The 17211-nt window shown below is 39.0% G+C and overlaps 1 protein-coding gene across 1 annotated transcript in view; it reads right to left on the reverse strand.

Annotated features, from left to right (window-relative positions):
- TNKS (tankyrase) overlaps positions 1-17211 on the reverse strand; it is a gene marked incomplete at its 5' end in the record, with an annotated part of 139819 nt that overhangs the window by 33364 nt on the left and 89244 nt on the right. The window contains 6 exons of the mRNA XM_057419188.1: positions 4793-4871; positions 4962-5053; positions 6532-6653; positions 8666-8852; positions 9164-9230; positions 12054-12148. Of these exons, the coding sequence (XP_057275171.1) occupies positions 4793-4871; positions 4962-5053; positions 6532-6653; positions 8666-8852; positions 9164-9230; positions 12054-12148 (642 nt within the window). The remainder of the gene's footprint in view (positions 1-4792; positions 4872-4961; positions 5054-6531; positions 6654-8665; positions 8853-9163; positions 9231-12053; positions 12149-17211) is intronic.

Here is a 17211-nt window from a genome sequence, read left to right on the forward strand (position 1 = left end):
AGCTGTCTTTTTGAACGTTTTCAATTTCCCATGTATCTATACATTCAGACAAGGAGCCACTTACAAGAGGTATCCAACTACCTAGCAATGAAACAAAACAGGATGAAGGTGACTTTTTCCTTAGTTCACCACCTTCAAAAGATTTTCTTTTTAAACAAAGGATTTTAACCATCTTCAAAGATACCGTTGTGGCACTTGAAGATTTGTTCATGGGTCTAATATAATAGTTTATGCCTGAGGATTCTTTAAAGATGCTCTGTTTGTATTTTTCATAAGGTACTTTGAGGATATCCAACATCAAATTAGAAGCGGTGTGAAATGCTGTTTCACACTGCAGTTCAGGCAAACAGGTAAAACTGGTTATGGCACTTGAAACCACAGATATTTATGATCAACATCTTGAAGAAAACTCTAGGAAGCCCCAAGGTTTCTCATCTGTGCTTTAGACGTACAGTTGACAGTCAACTTTGCAAACTCAAGTAACAAGTCAGTGTCTCCACTGACCATGGAACGAGCATTGCTTAGATGTAACATGCTGACGTGCAAGTGATGTGCACTAAGGACTTTTTCACAGTTCAAATTACAAATCTAGTCTGTGCTGTCATTGAAGGCCAGCAAAACACACCAAAATAAGCAATTCGTGAATATGGGTTAACTCTTGCCAATACAAATGTTCTTAGAAATACTGCTGCAAAATATGTCTAGATCAGCACATTATTTAAGCAGCCCTTCACTCATTATTGTCTAACATACTTCAAACAGGAAATTTACAGAGTAATAAAATATAGGATAATCAAATCCAGCTCCAAGACAACAAGCCATCTCTTATTCATCCCAAGCAAATACCCTAAAACAGTCTTTACCATGCTTCAGCCTGTTTTGCAAAACATGAAAAGTATACATACTTCCCATTATCTCACTTTTGCTGTCTGACACAAATCACAGCTTCTCCTTCTGAAAACAGCAGTTTCTTCTCTTCTGCTAAAACAATCACAAATTATTTTCCACCTAAAAAACTTCACGACTGTCTCCTAAATCCATTAGTGGATTTTGTATTTGTGGATCAGGTGGCTGCCTTTTGGCACTGTATTTCAGCAGAAGAAATCTCCACTTTCTTTGAAGCCCTAGTTACTCATCTGTCTCAAATTGTTTCCCTCTATATATAATCAGTAGTGGTTTCTAGAAGATAGATTAAAGCTGACTTATACAGCACCTTTCCTTTGACAGAAGTAATGGTTGCAAAGTAAAGAAAATATGGTAGGTGTCATCCATCCACACTTCAGTAAGCATTTGATATGGGGTCACACGGGAAATTTTAATTTATTTTATATGGAAAACTAGAGACTGGTAAAAGAACTGAATGTACTGAAAGGGGGTGAGTTGCTCAACAATTGCTTGTGGGATAATTGTATTTTAATATCTTTATAAATGATCTTGGCACAGCAGAATTGTGCAGAAGGGTTACGAATACAAAAAATTGCAAGAAAAATACCCTGACAGTCTCTGGGTACTACAAGACTACAGGAAGGGTCTGAGTACTCTTGTGTTATGTGTACCAAAAAGGCAAACATGACCCAAGAACACATCAGTCCAGCATTTACATTAGAGATATGTAAGTGCCATCATATAAGGCAGTGGAGGAATCAATTCCATTCTCATTGCCTGAGCTCCAAGATTTCCTTTGCGTGCAGCCATGCAGCCAGTTCTTTATCCACTGAGTGGTCCACCTATCATAACTATTCCTCTGCTGCTAGTGAGGAGAAGGGTTATAAGGATGATCAGGAAATGCCAATGTTCCTGTATGAGGGAAGACTAAGTGTTTGGGGCTTTTAGCCTTCCAAAACAAAGGCTAAGAAGAACCAGTTTATTCACTGCAAATAACTCAGCAAAGGAAGCATCAAAATGGAAAAGAGGTATTTGAACTGCAGGACAGTGCTGTCTGAAGAACAAATGGATATTCACTGCGAGGCTGCTATTGCAGTGGGACCTGATTCACCAGCTCACAAGAACCCTCCCATAAAAATCATAACTAGACAGGATCAAAGAGTATGTCTGACTACGTCTTATGAAGTAACTAAAATTCAAGGCATTAAGTAAGTAAACAGGAAGAAAAAGCTTCCAGAAATATAACAAATGGAGAAAATAAAAAAACCTGTATCATGCTTAAGGGATTAAAGCTGTCATGTTCCAAGACCCAGAAACAAATAAATATCAATGTTAAAGAGTGTCTGATGAACTGAATGCCTACAGTCAAAGCATGAACAAGAGGTCAAATGGCAATATACAAGCAACACAAATATTTTAGAGTGATTAAATATGCCTAGTTAACTAATTAATACTCTAGAACATATACATCTGGGAATTTCAAAATGCTTCGTAAGTCTTAATGACCCATCTCTCATGAAAAGCCATGATTGCATTACCTACCGTTTTACAGCTGAGGAACTCTGGAGACTGACAAAGAGGGACCTAATCTATTGCAATACAGAAATAACGCTTAATTTTAACTATGAGTGGTCTGCTGTCATGCACTTAAGTGCTTTACTAGATCATAAATGTGAATGGCTAGCCACAGAATAACCTAGAAAGCATACATCACGATACAACGAATGAGTTCTAATGAGCGTCATATACCTCTATTTGCATACTGTCAATGGAAAAAACAAACGAAACACACCACTCAATATTGGACCACAGATAACTATGGGCTTCTTATCACCATCACTCAGCCCAAGTGCCTGATGCATCATGATTTAGGAACCCCTGCTTCAGGATATAAAAGAATTACAAGCTATCATCAGAATGTGCTCCTAGAATCATAGAATAGTTTGGGTTGGAAAGGACCTTAAGATCATCTAGTTCCAACCCCCCTGCCACGGGCAAGGGACACCTCACACTAAACTATATCACCCAAGGCCTCGTCCAATCTGGTCTTGAACACTGCCAGGGATGGAGCGTTCACAACCTCCCTGGGCAACCCATTCCAGTGTCTCACCACCCTAACAGGAAAGAATTTCCTCCTTATATCCAACCTAAACTTCCCCTGTTTAAGTTTTAACCCGTTACCCCTTGTTCTGTCACTACAGTCCCTAATGAAGAGTCCCTCTCCAGCATCCCTATAGGCCCCCTGCAGATACTGGAAGGCTGCTATGAGGTCTCTACGCAGCCTTCTCTTCTCCAGGCTGAACAGCCCCAACTTCCTCAGCCTTCATACAGGAGGTGCTCCAGTCCCCTGATCATCCTCGTGGCCCTCCTCTGGACTTGTTCCAACAGTTCCATGTCCTTTTTATGCTGAGGACAACAGAACTGCACACAATACTCCAGGTGAGGTTTCACAACAGCAGAGTAAAGGGGCAGGATCACCTCCTGACACAAACAATAAAATCAGGCCATTCCAGTAAAGATGAAGTCTTTGAGCTTACTCCTAACTTAGCTACACAGAGCTAAATTTTCAAGGGAGCATTAAATTAATTACCTACAGTATAGTAGCAGGCTTCCCAGAACAGAAAGTCCTTCCATTTCAAAGCAGGTAGTACATTGCTATCAATACACTTGAAACTCCAGCACATCCAGTTCAGTGCCTATCCAAATACCATCAGTACTGAATCCCTGGGCAAAATGAAATCCATAAAGAAATGGTGTATCTATTTCTATGGCAAAATGTATTTTTTTCACTTTGAGTGCGTATGTATGCTATTAAGAGTGAATCTGGGAAAACAACAATGAATGGTTTTAATGACTATAACTGAGACCTCTGGGCCTGCTTTCCCCCTCCACTGCACTGCATTCTCAAATGCAATTAACTCTGTCATGGTATTGTTGTTAAGCTATTTCATGACGCCATTAAAGTACCGCAAGTGAATCAGATACTGAAATCTGGCAATCAGCTCTCATAAAGGCTTAGAAATTATAATTCATTGTTTCAAAATAAAAAGACTTAGTATTAACTATGCATACAATTACATTGCTAGCACCTCCTAGAACATCAAGACTGACTATTAGATTGTTATTACAGTTATATTTCTTAATTTCTAGCTACCTGAATGAAAATAAAAACTCAAAGAGAGTAATGTGGAGCTTTAAAAAGCCAAATTATGGAGATTAAGTATATTTTAACCAGTGCAAATAAAGTACCCATCAAGAAGAGTTTCTGAGAAAATTAAGTGCTAAGTATACCATTACCATGTCAAGTTTACTGTTGAAACTCAACATCATTTTGAAATATTTCCGAAAGATGCATAAACGACATTCTAAATACAGTTATATTTTCCTCTGCTGTACCACGTGTTTCTAAGCAAGCTTCACCATAGACTCACAAATTACTTTGGTCAGCACCTATCAATGGCTAAAGGGCATGGCAAAACAATCTGACAAAGAGAATGAGAAGCAAGCAAGAGGATGCCCAGCAGTAGGCTACTAAACTCAGCATCAGCAAACTTAGACATTGGATATTTTCAAGCCAACAAGATAAAGCAGCAAGAGGCACCTAGATGAAAACATTTATTAGAAACGAGTAGCAAGATTCATTACAAATGAGTAAGCTAGACTCCTAATGCCTGTATTCAGTTACTTGGAAAGAAGACCTAATTTTCAAATGGGATTCCTGAACATCTTTATACTGATACAAGATAAACACACTTCAAGGTTAACGTGAGAAGCACAAGGCACACAGAAGAAAAAGCAACAACTATCATAAAAACTAACACTGGTTAGTGTTATATAGTATTTTGGTGTATAACCAATCTAACCCTTCTTCTTGCCTTTTGCCTTAAATATGTGTAAATAAGGTTACCTTTGCTCCATGTTTATGCAGAACTTCCATGACATCATTATGAGCTTTTTCAGCTGCAACATGTAAAGGCGTCATGAAACTAGGAAAAAAAAAAGAGGGGGAGTATATTAGTTTTACGTTCCTAGTATGACAGGGTCATCTGAAAAATGAAGAACTTTTGGAAACCTACTCTTTGTTTTTCTCATTAACATTTGCTCCTTTCCTGAGCAATAGTTCTGTAACTTGCTTCCTCTTGGGATGCACAGCGGCCACAGCACAGTGCTGCAAGAAAGTAAACATAAATTATGCTTCAACTACACAGATGACAAAGAGCTTTAAGATCAATGACTTCATCTCTTAATTACTCTGCTAAACATCAGACTATAAAATTTACAGTATCCATCATATTTCTGCTGAAGCACATAACATACTGAAAACACAAGCTAGTGATCAATGCTAAGTTATTCTACCCAGAAAAAACAATTTTAATTCTAAAGCTATTTGCCACTTACAAAAACCCCTATATTAACCCACTGTCAGGACAGAACCGGCACATAATGCACACAGGAGGTAAAGACGGTGCTTGAAACAGCCTAGCTTTCTACAGAGGGACTCTGATTAGATTGTACATAACCTCATCTGATCCTGGAGGCTAAGTCTTGCCACCTGGAAATCTCAAGTACAGGAGGCAAAAACTGAGAGGTCACAGTCAAACACTTATTGAACAATGAACTGAAGACATTAATAGAGCTAAAATATCCCATTTTGCCTCGCTGTTTGCAGAATGAGCAGGTGGAGAAGAGCAACCACCACCACAGGACTACGAAGTGCTCACTACACAGCTAAAGAGATGCTACACGCCAGCAGCTGATACACTCAGGAAGAAAAAGATAACATAATTTCAAATTTCATACTATCTTCATGTTCAGCCTGTAAATCTCTCTTCTCTGTCTTGCTTTTAAGTTCAGGCTAGGATGCCGAGTTCTTCATGGAGAGAACAGAGCATATGGATGCTTGGTACTCAACACAGAATGTTCTGATCAAAATCTCAATGTCTGTAAAACTAAATATACAGTTGTATGCCTGGAGCTGAGACCTACCACTGTGAAGAAAATGTTCCATTGGAATAAAAGTATCATAACTATAATTGTTTTAATAACACAATCAGTCCCTCTTAAGTTCAACATCCACACTGCATCTGGATACCAGCTGTGTTCTTTTCCTGCACTGCTGCTTCAAATAATAAGAGCAGGATACTGCCAGGAAATTTTCAGACCTCTGTTTCCATAGCTAATATGGCATTGTGAGTACTATTTCAATCCTGTAAGACCTGTGATATACACCTGGCATCTATTTCCACAATTTTCTGTACCCTATGAAGAAAATTTGTAATCCAAGTTTACAAACACAAAACATGAAGGAAGCACTGGGCCACTGGAATAGAATTTAACTCCAGAAAAACCACAGCAACTGGTCTAAAAAACAAAGAGGACGATGGCAAAAAAAGGAAAGAGAAGTGAAACATAACAGGTGAGGAGTGGCTGGAGAGATTCTGTAATCTACCAGGAAGGAAAAAAAAAAAAGGGATAAAAAATTATATGACGTTTTTTCTAGAATTTAATTTTTATGTATCACGTATTTGATGGCAAATCCTCAATCTCAGATGATGAATATATTTTCATAATGTAGAAATAAAACTCATCAAATAGCACTACCACCACATTTATCATAAAACAAATGGATTGATTGTGTAATCTTACCAGTGCAGTCTCATGCGACTGCGGCTGCTTAAAATTAATGATCTCCAAAGCAAGTGTCTTTTTCACTTTGGCTAGGTCTGCCTCTCTGGCTGCTTGCAATAAAGAGTGTCCTTTGAATTCATCTGTTAGAGGAAAAAGATGCATTTCATATTCAGCAACATGGCACATTTATAAATGTTATTGAAGAAAGGTAGCTATGCTCAATTAAGAGGAAATAAAGAGTATTTCTGTACATCTTCAGATAATAGATGACCTGGGACACAGAAAATGGTATAATGAAACCAAAGGGTCATACTAAAGGAGAGGGGAAGTGACTCCTTGAGTAAAATCCTTGTAGCTTTTCTGCCTTTTATCCTCCACCTCCTTGATTTTAAATGCATGGGACCTCTAAATTAACTATGTGTTCAAGTGAGCACAGTGCTACTGCATGCTCTTTAGAGAAAAGCATTAGCTGCTTTTCAAAAACCTCATTGTATTCACAATGACAAATAATTCAAGGTAAAGCCTGAATAAATATATTTATAGAATTATATGTATAAATTTATATAAATACATATAATTTGAATATAAAATATTAAAACTCTTAAAGAAAGCTAACCAGCTAAGCATTTGAAACCATTCTACTATAAAGATGAAACAGATTTTGATAGCAGCTCTATCTTTCCAAGTACAGAGAGGTAATTTTGTTATTTTCAGTGTCACATCTTGTTCAGTTCAGCAACTCCTTCATTTTAGTTTCAAATCATTTTGAGTTTGAAAAATTTCCCTTAAAATGTACAAATGAAAGCTGGGTTAGCAAGAATGATGTCTGAACATGAGAACAAGAAAGAAAATAAGCTCAATCTCAGTAGAAATATCAGTTTTTTTCTTTCATAAGCAAACTTGTAATACTAAGCTCCTTAAGAGGGGCTTTCTTCTCCCCCCCTTTATTTTAACATCTGGTGCATTTGTGGATTTAGGAATAAGAATAAATATAACAACATTCTAGTTTTCATTTCAAACAGAATTAGTATTTCTTTCTAAACAAAGCATTACTCAAGGCACGAGTACAAATAAAACCTGAAATAACAAATAAATGTGATATTATTCCTAAAGTATAAAACCAAATACTAATCATGTTATTTTGGGTATGCAATTACAGGATGTCCCATCAAGCTACTGCCAAATTTGGCATAACGCTCACAATTGTGTATACATTTCAGTGGATATTAATGGATATGCATCTTTCCCCACTCCTCTCGAGGAACTATAAATACAGAAATAAAACAAAATTTAAATAGATTTTAGTTGCTTGCTTGCTAATTTAAACAAATGGTAATTTGACCAGCCTCAAAGCCAGAAGCATCTCCCAATTTAGCCCAGAGAGTAGAGGAGTAGCTAGAAGACACTAATGCCCTCCTCTTTTCTCCTAGAGCCAAGCTTTCTGTTGCAAATGATCTCACTACCTTCACACGCGAAGAATAGTGACAGACGACAACCTGACCAGCTGTGACTTTGAGTACTGCAGGATCATATTCTTAGTGTGTCAGGTGGCTTCTGCGGGACAGGGAAGTTGACAGACAAAACCAAAGGCTTACTTATAATTGAGTTCAGAATTTACTTCTCAAGGAGTTTTCTGTGCCTTCGTAATGCTTTGTTTCCATACTTGTATCATTTAATTATCTCTTTACAGTTTATCACAATGAACACACGAATCCCCAGTAGAGGCAAAGGCAGACAAACTCAAATTAGAGCTGAAACACTCTTTGGTAAACAGCATACGGATTTCAAAGACTACAAAAGAAGGTCCTGGAATTTCCATCTCCAAGCCTGCACACCGAAGCTACCTACGTTCTGGAAGTTACTCTTTAAGTGGGATACAGAGGCTCTTCTGTATCTTAACTGGACTCGAAGCATAAAAACCACCCTATGATTAAGCGCTGCCTTAAAAATTTTAAACCTAAGAAAACCAGGCAATACCACAAACAGTGTATTACAGGTACCTGCATACCTGTATTACAGGTATCTGCATACTTCAAAGTGCTGCAGTTACTCTGCTCCTTTGCATCTACTTGTGAAGTACAAGGAAGCTGGCTTGAACAAAAAGCACCCCTTTACACCCACTGACAACAGTTTCCACCTTGAAACCACTTACAGGTCAGTCTCTCTCTTAGCTCAGGTGTTGGAGCCATATCGACCGCACTCTTGCCATGGCAGTTGACTAACGTGGGATCCGCACCGTGACTCAGCAGGAGGGAGCAAACCTCTACGCGGTTCTTGGAAGCTGCTTCGTGCAAGGGCGTAAACTGCCAGAGGTCCATAGCATTCACACAGGCACCATGCTAGCACAGCAAAGAAAGCCTTGTATTAGTAAGAAACCATCATCAATAACTAAAAGCTTATAAATTGTCATTTCATTATAAAAATCAGTTCTGCTCTTAGGTATATGAACACATACACAAAAGTTCACTATAAAAATACTGGTATGAGCAAGTTTTTAGTAGAACAGATTTTTCCACAGAAAAATTCAAATAAATGAAGCTCTACTACCTACCCAAAGAAATCAGGTAGGGCAAAAAAGCCCCCACTGATACTGTACCACAGAAAGACCTACAGTTGCAGCCTTCTGAAATGACATACACGATCTGCTTACCTTAAGCAGCAGCTCTGTAACCTCATAGTGTCCATATGAACATGCATTATGAAGAGGCACAAGACCACTGTATGGAAGAAGACAAATGACAGAACTTATTTAAGTGGCATTTTTACAGAAGGGGGAACAATCTTCTCTCTACTGAGAGATGAAGAGAAATCAAATTAAATCCAAAATATTTAAGCATTCAAGTATTTAAAAATTAAGGTTCACAAACAAATGGAAAAATCTACCCTTCCCAAATAGCACGTTACTTGAGAGTAGCATTAAAATTCTTTTTGTCCTATGAGGCCACAGATGTTTAATCTACCACTAAGATTAGAATTAATTGGCTCTGAAATGATCTTTCTTGAAGCTATTAACGGGAGGGAGAGTTCCATTCCACATTCAATTTGCTCAAGAGAAGTCATTGTTCTGTTTCTGCCTAAACATGAACTCCTGAGTATTTTAAATGCTATGTGAAAGGCAAAACTCCCCCAGATAACACTAATGTAACTCCCGCATATATTATGAAGATGTAAAATATCCACAGAAAATATCCACATCCAGCAAGAATAAAATTGCTGCTCTAGACTGTAGAATGACCTGATTTTACTCCATGTTTTACAGCACAACCTCTTCAACTGTGCAAGATACCTCTCAGAGAGTCCCTGTAATTTTTGGACAGCTATATTACTGGAGACCATACTTAAAAATGACACTAGTAAAGTAAATAATAGGAATTCAGTCATAAGCGCAAGCCATAATAAAAAAGCCAGATATTGGAAAGGAGATGCAACGAGGATAATTATTAGAGAGGACAAAATGAGTTTCATTCAAGCTGAGCAAGACAGGCTAGTTATGGCTCAACAAATCCGGATGCATAATATACTGAAAACAATAATTATGAAAAATACAAGGTATGATCCCCAGAATTGCAAAATCAACTCAAAGAGCATTAGCGCATCAAGTACTAGACAGCAGGGTAAACTTAATTTTAAGACAAATGCTCTCAGAAGCAACACTTATTACAGGAGAGGAAAATTTGTCAAACTGTTATTTTCCATCATTTCTTTTCTTAATTACAACTTTTGAGTGTATGTGTGTGAGAGAGAGAGCATCCAGCCCACAGAGCACTCAAGAAACCTGCCCTCTTCCAAAATGATCGTCATCTAAGAGGACTGAGGCCTTCAAGGTCTCATCAGCAAAGACAGTCAGTGCAGCGATCCACTTGGCTGCTTCTGCAGCATACCCTCCCCTTTCCAGCACATTGTGACTTTGTGCACAATAGCAGTAAGGCAACGAAAGGAACAGTGGTAAAAGAGCTGCTTCCTTGGCTGTGGTCCTCTCTTTGTGAGTAACTAGAAGTGACAACCATTTTGAAGAGGTGGCACAGCTCCTTCAGACTCTTTCTGAAGTGACCCTATTGAACAGACTCTAACAGGTCTATAAAATCAATGTAATCCAATTTAGTCCCATAAACAATAAATGACATATATTTATAGCCTATTCACTTATAAATTATATATAAATAAGAAACAGCAAGGACGAACAAAGCACACACTGATTGTAAATGTGTGATGTTGCTAAAAAAAGAGGGAGCTCGCTGGGATGTCAGGCATTTCCAAGTATGTTTGGGTTGGCTTTAGGTTTAATAGAAAGTACGTGTATAATTTTTCACTTTTTTCTTTCCCCTCCGTACCCCCTGCTCAAGTTTAACTTAACCACCTTTTATACTTTTCATACTTTCCAGATAGAGCATTCAAATCTCATTAAAGCATCCACATGGGAATTTTCTACTAAGTGATGTTGAAATTTCAGAGAAGTCTGAAATGCCCAAAACTTGCTTAACAGTGCTGGATCTACCTGAGCAGGTATTACATGCAGCTTTACTATGGGGGGTTTTGAGGGTTTTTTTTTGACTTCCATAATGTGTCATCATGCAATTCACAACAATTCTGATCAAAAAAGCCATTAGGGGTGAATGTATAGGCAAAAGTGCTATAATCAGTCAATATTCAAGAGTTTAAGTACTCTTGGGAGCGGCTTTGGAAAGAAAAGAGGAAAAAAACAAAAAGCGAAGATCTCAATTTAACATCTCTTTCAACATTTAACAGCAGAAAATGAAGATATAGGAAGTACATTAAGTTTTCTGATAGAGACAGAACACGCACTCATTAACATCTTACCTCTATGGACTCTGAATACAAAATGCGTACCCTTAACCAGAGTCCCAGTTTGTACACTGTTAGGACTAAGCCTTCCTATGAGAGCACCGTAAGAATCATAACCTTACAGTTCAGAAACTTACGGCTCAGAACAACATTATCGTTCCAGATTTCTGACTGCTGTACACTTACGGCTGGTGTCTTACATAACTAACATCCATACTGCAAAAATAGAATAGTTTTGCTTCTTCTGTATTTTGATTTTTGCAGGCAACATCAATCAAAATAGGTCTCCAAAGAGCACTAGCTGTGAGCAATAAGAGTTATTGACATTACTTGGAATTACATCTATGTATATATGTGACAGGATAATGAAACTATAGACAAATTTTTCAATGCACATTTTTTCCCCCTAAGCTGATGCATCTTCTCCCCATTGCCTTTCCTAAAATAATAAGATTAGTGCATGATTTCACAGGGTAGTCTGTGCATCTAAAAAAAGAGTAAGGTCTGGAAGAAAATTTAAAGGTGTAATAGGAGACTTGAGTGCAATCACAGCTAATCTGTTATTTGGGCTCTAACACAAGTTTATGACAAACCACGCTCAGACTTTGGAAGCAAATGTCAAATTCTCAGCCAGCTATTAGAGATTACGGTGCAATGTGAAATAGAAATAATTTTTCATCTTGATTAATACAAGACCACTTCTGCAAACAGATAATAACTCATTCCATTTTACATACCCTTTGTCCTTCGCGTGCACATCTGCACCATGCTGAAGCAGAAGTTGGACTATTCGAACTCTGTTGTAGCCTGCTGCTAGATGTAAAGGAGTAGACTGCAAAGTAAAAGAAAACAAGATGAAGAATGGGGGCCATTCCTGCACTTCCTGCCATCTAAGTACTCTCTTACACACTGGATCAAGTTATGCTTTCTTTCTGTGATTAGCTAAATTAACACACAGCATATGTACGCCTTTCCTGTTGTCAAACCAAACGTTCCTTAAGGTGGGGAGGAATCCAGGTATCACCCAAGGCAATAACAAGCTAATCATTTCAAGATCATTTAAATAATGGACCAACTGTGTTTTGTTTGCTTTGTTTTCCCCTTTTAAATGCTACAGTTTGATTAATTTTTACAATGACAGTTATTTTGGTTTGGGTTTTCTGTGTTTAACTCATGACCAAATTTATAACCTGCATACTCACTTGTTGTAACAAGCGCACAAGAGGCAGGCTGCCGAACAAGAAATAATGTTTATCCCATAGCAGGAATGCACCAAACAAGTAGCCATATGTGTTCTGTACTGTGCTGTGGTAAGACACACGGAGCAAACTGGATGCAGTTTGCAGGTTCCTGCAAAATCCATGACTTCAGCAGTAACACATCTTGCTGCATAATAACAACACCACCATCACCTTTCTCCACACTTAATTTGTCAGAATTTTAACTGACAGCTTTTGAAACTGACAATGGTAATTTCCCTTGACGTTTATTTTAAAAGCTTTTTATTATGAAACAGATTTTGTGTGCTGTCTCAGCCTGAAGGAACTGATTTCCTACACAAATGGGTGATGCCATTTCCTGCTTCCCAAGGCTGAGAATCAGAGGATTTTAAAGGGATCTTTGCTGCAATTTAATTTGTGGCACACAACCAAACTACACAATTTTATTACAGCAAAACCCCATATGCAAACCAGCTTGAGCACATGGGAGGACTTGCATATCTCACAGTATTAAGCCAAGTACAGATTTGCTGTTACCATTAGAACACCATTATACAGTATTACAGGTGAGATCACATTTCACTATTATCAAGATTTAAAAAGCTAAAATCAACACAAATGGTCTCATCTGTGGTAAACAGCAGAAGGTGCTATATATCCATAAACCACATGGATTTCCCAGAATTTAATACTTGTTTAGTATGACCATAACTTGCCCCTCTACTCTGCTCTTGTGAGACCTCACCTGCAGTATTGTGTGCAGTTCTGCTGTCCTCAACATAAAAAGGACATGGAACTGTTGGAACAAGTCCAGAGAAGGGCCACGAGGATGATCAGGGGACTGGAGCACCTCCCGTATGAAGACAGGGTGAGAAAGTTAGGGCTGTTCAGCCTGGAGAAGAGAAGGCTGTGTGGAGACCTCATAACAGCCTTCCAGTATCTGAAGGGGGCCTATAGGGATGCTGGGGAGGGACTGCTCATTAGGGACTATAGTGATAGGACAAGAGGTAACGGGTTAAAACTTAAAACAGGGGAAGCTTAGATGGATCTAAGGTTAGGGTGGTGAGGCACTGGAATGGGTTGCCCAGGGAAGCTGTGAATGCTCCATCCCTGGCAGTGTTCAAGGCCAGGTTGGACAGAGCCTTGGGTGACATGGTTTAGTGCGAGGTGTCCCTGCCCATGGCAGGGGGGGGTTGGAACTAGATGATCTTAAGGTCCTTCCCAACCCTAACTGTTCCATGATTCTACTCTGTACTATTGCTACTTTGCTCCAGTAAAGGATAACTACTTTGGCACCTACCAAGTGGCCTGTGTACCATGGTGAGAACATAGCTTGTACTGTCAGAATGACAGCAGAGGGCATCTCTAAGAAAAACAGCCAGGTAACTCAAGTTCATCTAGGGAGGCAGCTGTGCAAGTTTCCACAGCAAAATACTTCAGTACTGTTTATTCAGACAGTTGCCTTGGTTTGGTTACTAAATCCAGTTTTATCAACCTGAAAAGACTTTGAATCAGATTGCAGAAAAGTCAGTCTATTGAAAGGTCTGAACGCCAGAACTGGAGCAAAACCTAAACGTTTGAACCACTGCAGGATCCTTTAACCTCACTACAATTAAACTACATCCATTCTTGTCTGCATGCTACTTCTAAAACAACAATGGCAGACTTCCAACATGCTGCATTCATATTAAGCTTTATTAGTAGGGATGTTCTCAATAAAGATACATCAACCCTGGAGTCTTGTTCACCACTTAAAACTATTATGAATCAAGCTGGGACTGTGCATTTTGTACTTCTAAGGTTCTCAGATCTGCATCTGCCAAATAGCTTAATTAGAGAAGAAACCCACATCCTTTCAAGCTTATAGTTGCAAGAAAAATTACGTTAAGTGAATCTTTAGACAACTTATACCTTTACCTTTCAGAAAGGTGAGCTACTGCCTTCTCCCAGAGCAACAGACACCACAGCCCCATGAATGAACACAGAATACCATGTCTTCCCAAAACACCAGGACTTAGTTATTTAGCTGCAGCCAGGCACCTTGTGTTTGCCGTGCTTGCCTTCTGATCCACAGCACCTCCAGTGAAGCTGTGTGCCATGCTGCAGCTGCCCCTCCAAGGAGGAGATAACTGATGCTCCCTGCACCCACCCCCGGAGATGCGCCCGAGATCTCCACCAGTCTGCATGCTTCGACTCTGCAACTGAAAGCTGTCTAACCTGGAGGACCATGCAATGCTGGAGACACAGGCAGGTAGAGGGACAGGGAGACCACTTGACTGAGGGGCAAGGGCAACTGAACACACACATGGGGCGTGGAGAAGCTGCGCTCCTGGAGGGATGCTCCTCCTGTATCCATGCCTGGTATATCAGAACCTGCCAGCTGCTATTCAGTTTGGCTAAAAGGCTCTTATAAACACTGTGCTTACATATGCTTCGGGGAGGAGGAAGTGGGAAGACCTAACCTCAACAATTTAAGGACTTACTTCCATTTCTTGACAGAAAAAGCATTCATTAATGTCACAGATTTCATAGCTGAAAATACTGATCTGCTGTTACAAGCTCGTATGCTGATTACACAAACTAAGTACCTAAAAGATAATGTGGTGCTACACAAACTACTCATTATCTAGGATTATTAGCCCTTAAAAAAAATTAAGAAGAAATAAAAATCAAGTGAATGGTGGCAGTAAAGAGACTTGTGTTTAAAATTAACATGTTGTCTATACTGCAGCAGTAAAGTAGAAACTAGCTATCACAAACAGCAGTATTGTATACTGCATATGCAAGATATATCAAACTAATCACTTAATATTAAGAAACCAGATTTAATTGAGCTATCAATTAACCCCTCCTCCCATGTGTTGCAATACCTGGCAAGAGACTTATTAACAAGAATCCCTAGAGGGCACTTTCAAAGACTCACATTCACAGATATCAAGCCAATCACACTGTCTTACTTGCAAGGGTAATTAAAAAGAGTACAACTCCACTTTTATTAAGTAAAGTAGACCCTCATGTGAAATGCTCACATTATTTTAAAGTTTTATGGCAGCTGTAATTGAGTCAAAGCAGGTCCTGTGCATTTCTAGGAAGATCACTGTACACAAGATGGCAATCGCTGTCAACCTGTACACCTACAATTCATACCAAAGCAGGTATTTTTGCCTGCAGCCTTTTTGAAAATGTGTTGCCTGGGAATACGAGATGCATTTTTATTATTAAAAAATGTACACAGAGCAGTCTGTTACTATTTTCATTGAGCCTTAGGTATTTTCACACTGCTCTGTAACCAACAGATGATTTGATGATCTCTGTTCAGGGCCAGCTGTCTTGGACCTGCTGTCCCCTGTTCACCTGCATCAAACAAAAGGGGCCCTGAGGAATCACCAGAGCTGCAGGCTGCTGAGCTGCTTTTACTCAAACCAGAAAATTGGTTTCAGCAAATTGTCCACAGGCAATATGGGAGTGCTAGCTCCATGCACCATCCACCTCCCCTCCTGTCTCGCTCAGAGACTTCAGCAGCTCTTACAGTAATGCTGCCACAGCCTCAGAAAAAAGCTGCATTTCCAGATTCAAATTATGAATCTTTATACTGAGGGATCTTATGTACAGTTCTAATATGAGGCATTATCTGAGAGATCAGTAACAGCTGCAGGAATGGTTTTAAAAACCTAATACTCACTGTTGTTGATTTCTGCTACCAAAATCTCTATATAATGCTACCTGATAACAATCTAAATCAATGCGTTTCCCTAGTTCTCAAGTTGCCACCCTAAAGGCTATTAAAATCAACAATCTTATCACATACATGATGTCCCATCATACAACTAATTTACAATACTCTACAGTAATTTAGAATTATCATAACTTAATTCCATCTTCTAGAAGAAGGGCATTCATGCAATAAAGAGGCAACACCCTGGTTTTGAGAGCCAGCTCTGGCCTTGACATGGCTACTCTCCTGCTCAGAAAGTCCCCACATGGATACACACCAGCAAAGGTGGTACTTACATAAACAAACATGTCTTGGCAGCAGATGTGTAAGGACACTTGTATGTTTACTGTTAAGTCCTACAGAACACCCTGCTGACAAAGAAAGCCAAAAAGAAAAGGGGGGGGGGGAACAGGGATTTAAAAATGTTTCATGTAGGCTTTAATGTATGTGACTTTGTTACCTCGTCTATAGTTATCTTCAGGTTTGGTAAATTTGGAAATTGCAGGTATGCAGCAAATTTCCACCTAACTTTTGTCATACAAAACCTTTACTCTAATCAAGACCATACTGCCTGTAGGGAGCAGTAGCAATAAAAATACTACATGAAACTTCTGTAGTTTGTCTTAAAGCTCCCTTCAAAACAGTGTTGCACCTCCTCCAAATTATGGGATGAGCAGAGAGGTTTCTAATCACAGAAGAGACCTTGCTTCACAGTTTTGCATAGAACTGTTTGGTCTGAAGGAAGTCCTGACTCCTGGCAAAATAACTATTTGAGTCTGGCATACTAAGGAAAAACCTCTGAGCAGGAAAACAAACCTCTCTTCATTTGGTTAGAATTTGATAGAATCTTTCTGTACAATCGCAACAGTCTGTCTGCGTGATGCTGCTCTCTGACAGAATTCTCTAAAATGAGTTGCATCAATCACGAGTGTACACTGGGAAGATACTCTGGATGTGAGT

This window comes from Pezoporus wallicus, unplaced genomic scaffold, assembly GCF_028554395.1.
Source record: "Pezoporus wallicus isolate ANWC-B61680 ecotype Strahan unplaced genomic scaffold, APGP_CSIRO_Pwel_v1 contig_2384, whole genome shotgun sequence".
Classification (NCBI taxonomy): domain Eukaryota; kingdom Metazoa; phylum Chordata; class Aves; order Psittaciformes; family Psittacidae; genus Pezoporus; species Pezoporus wallicus.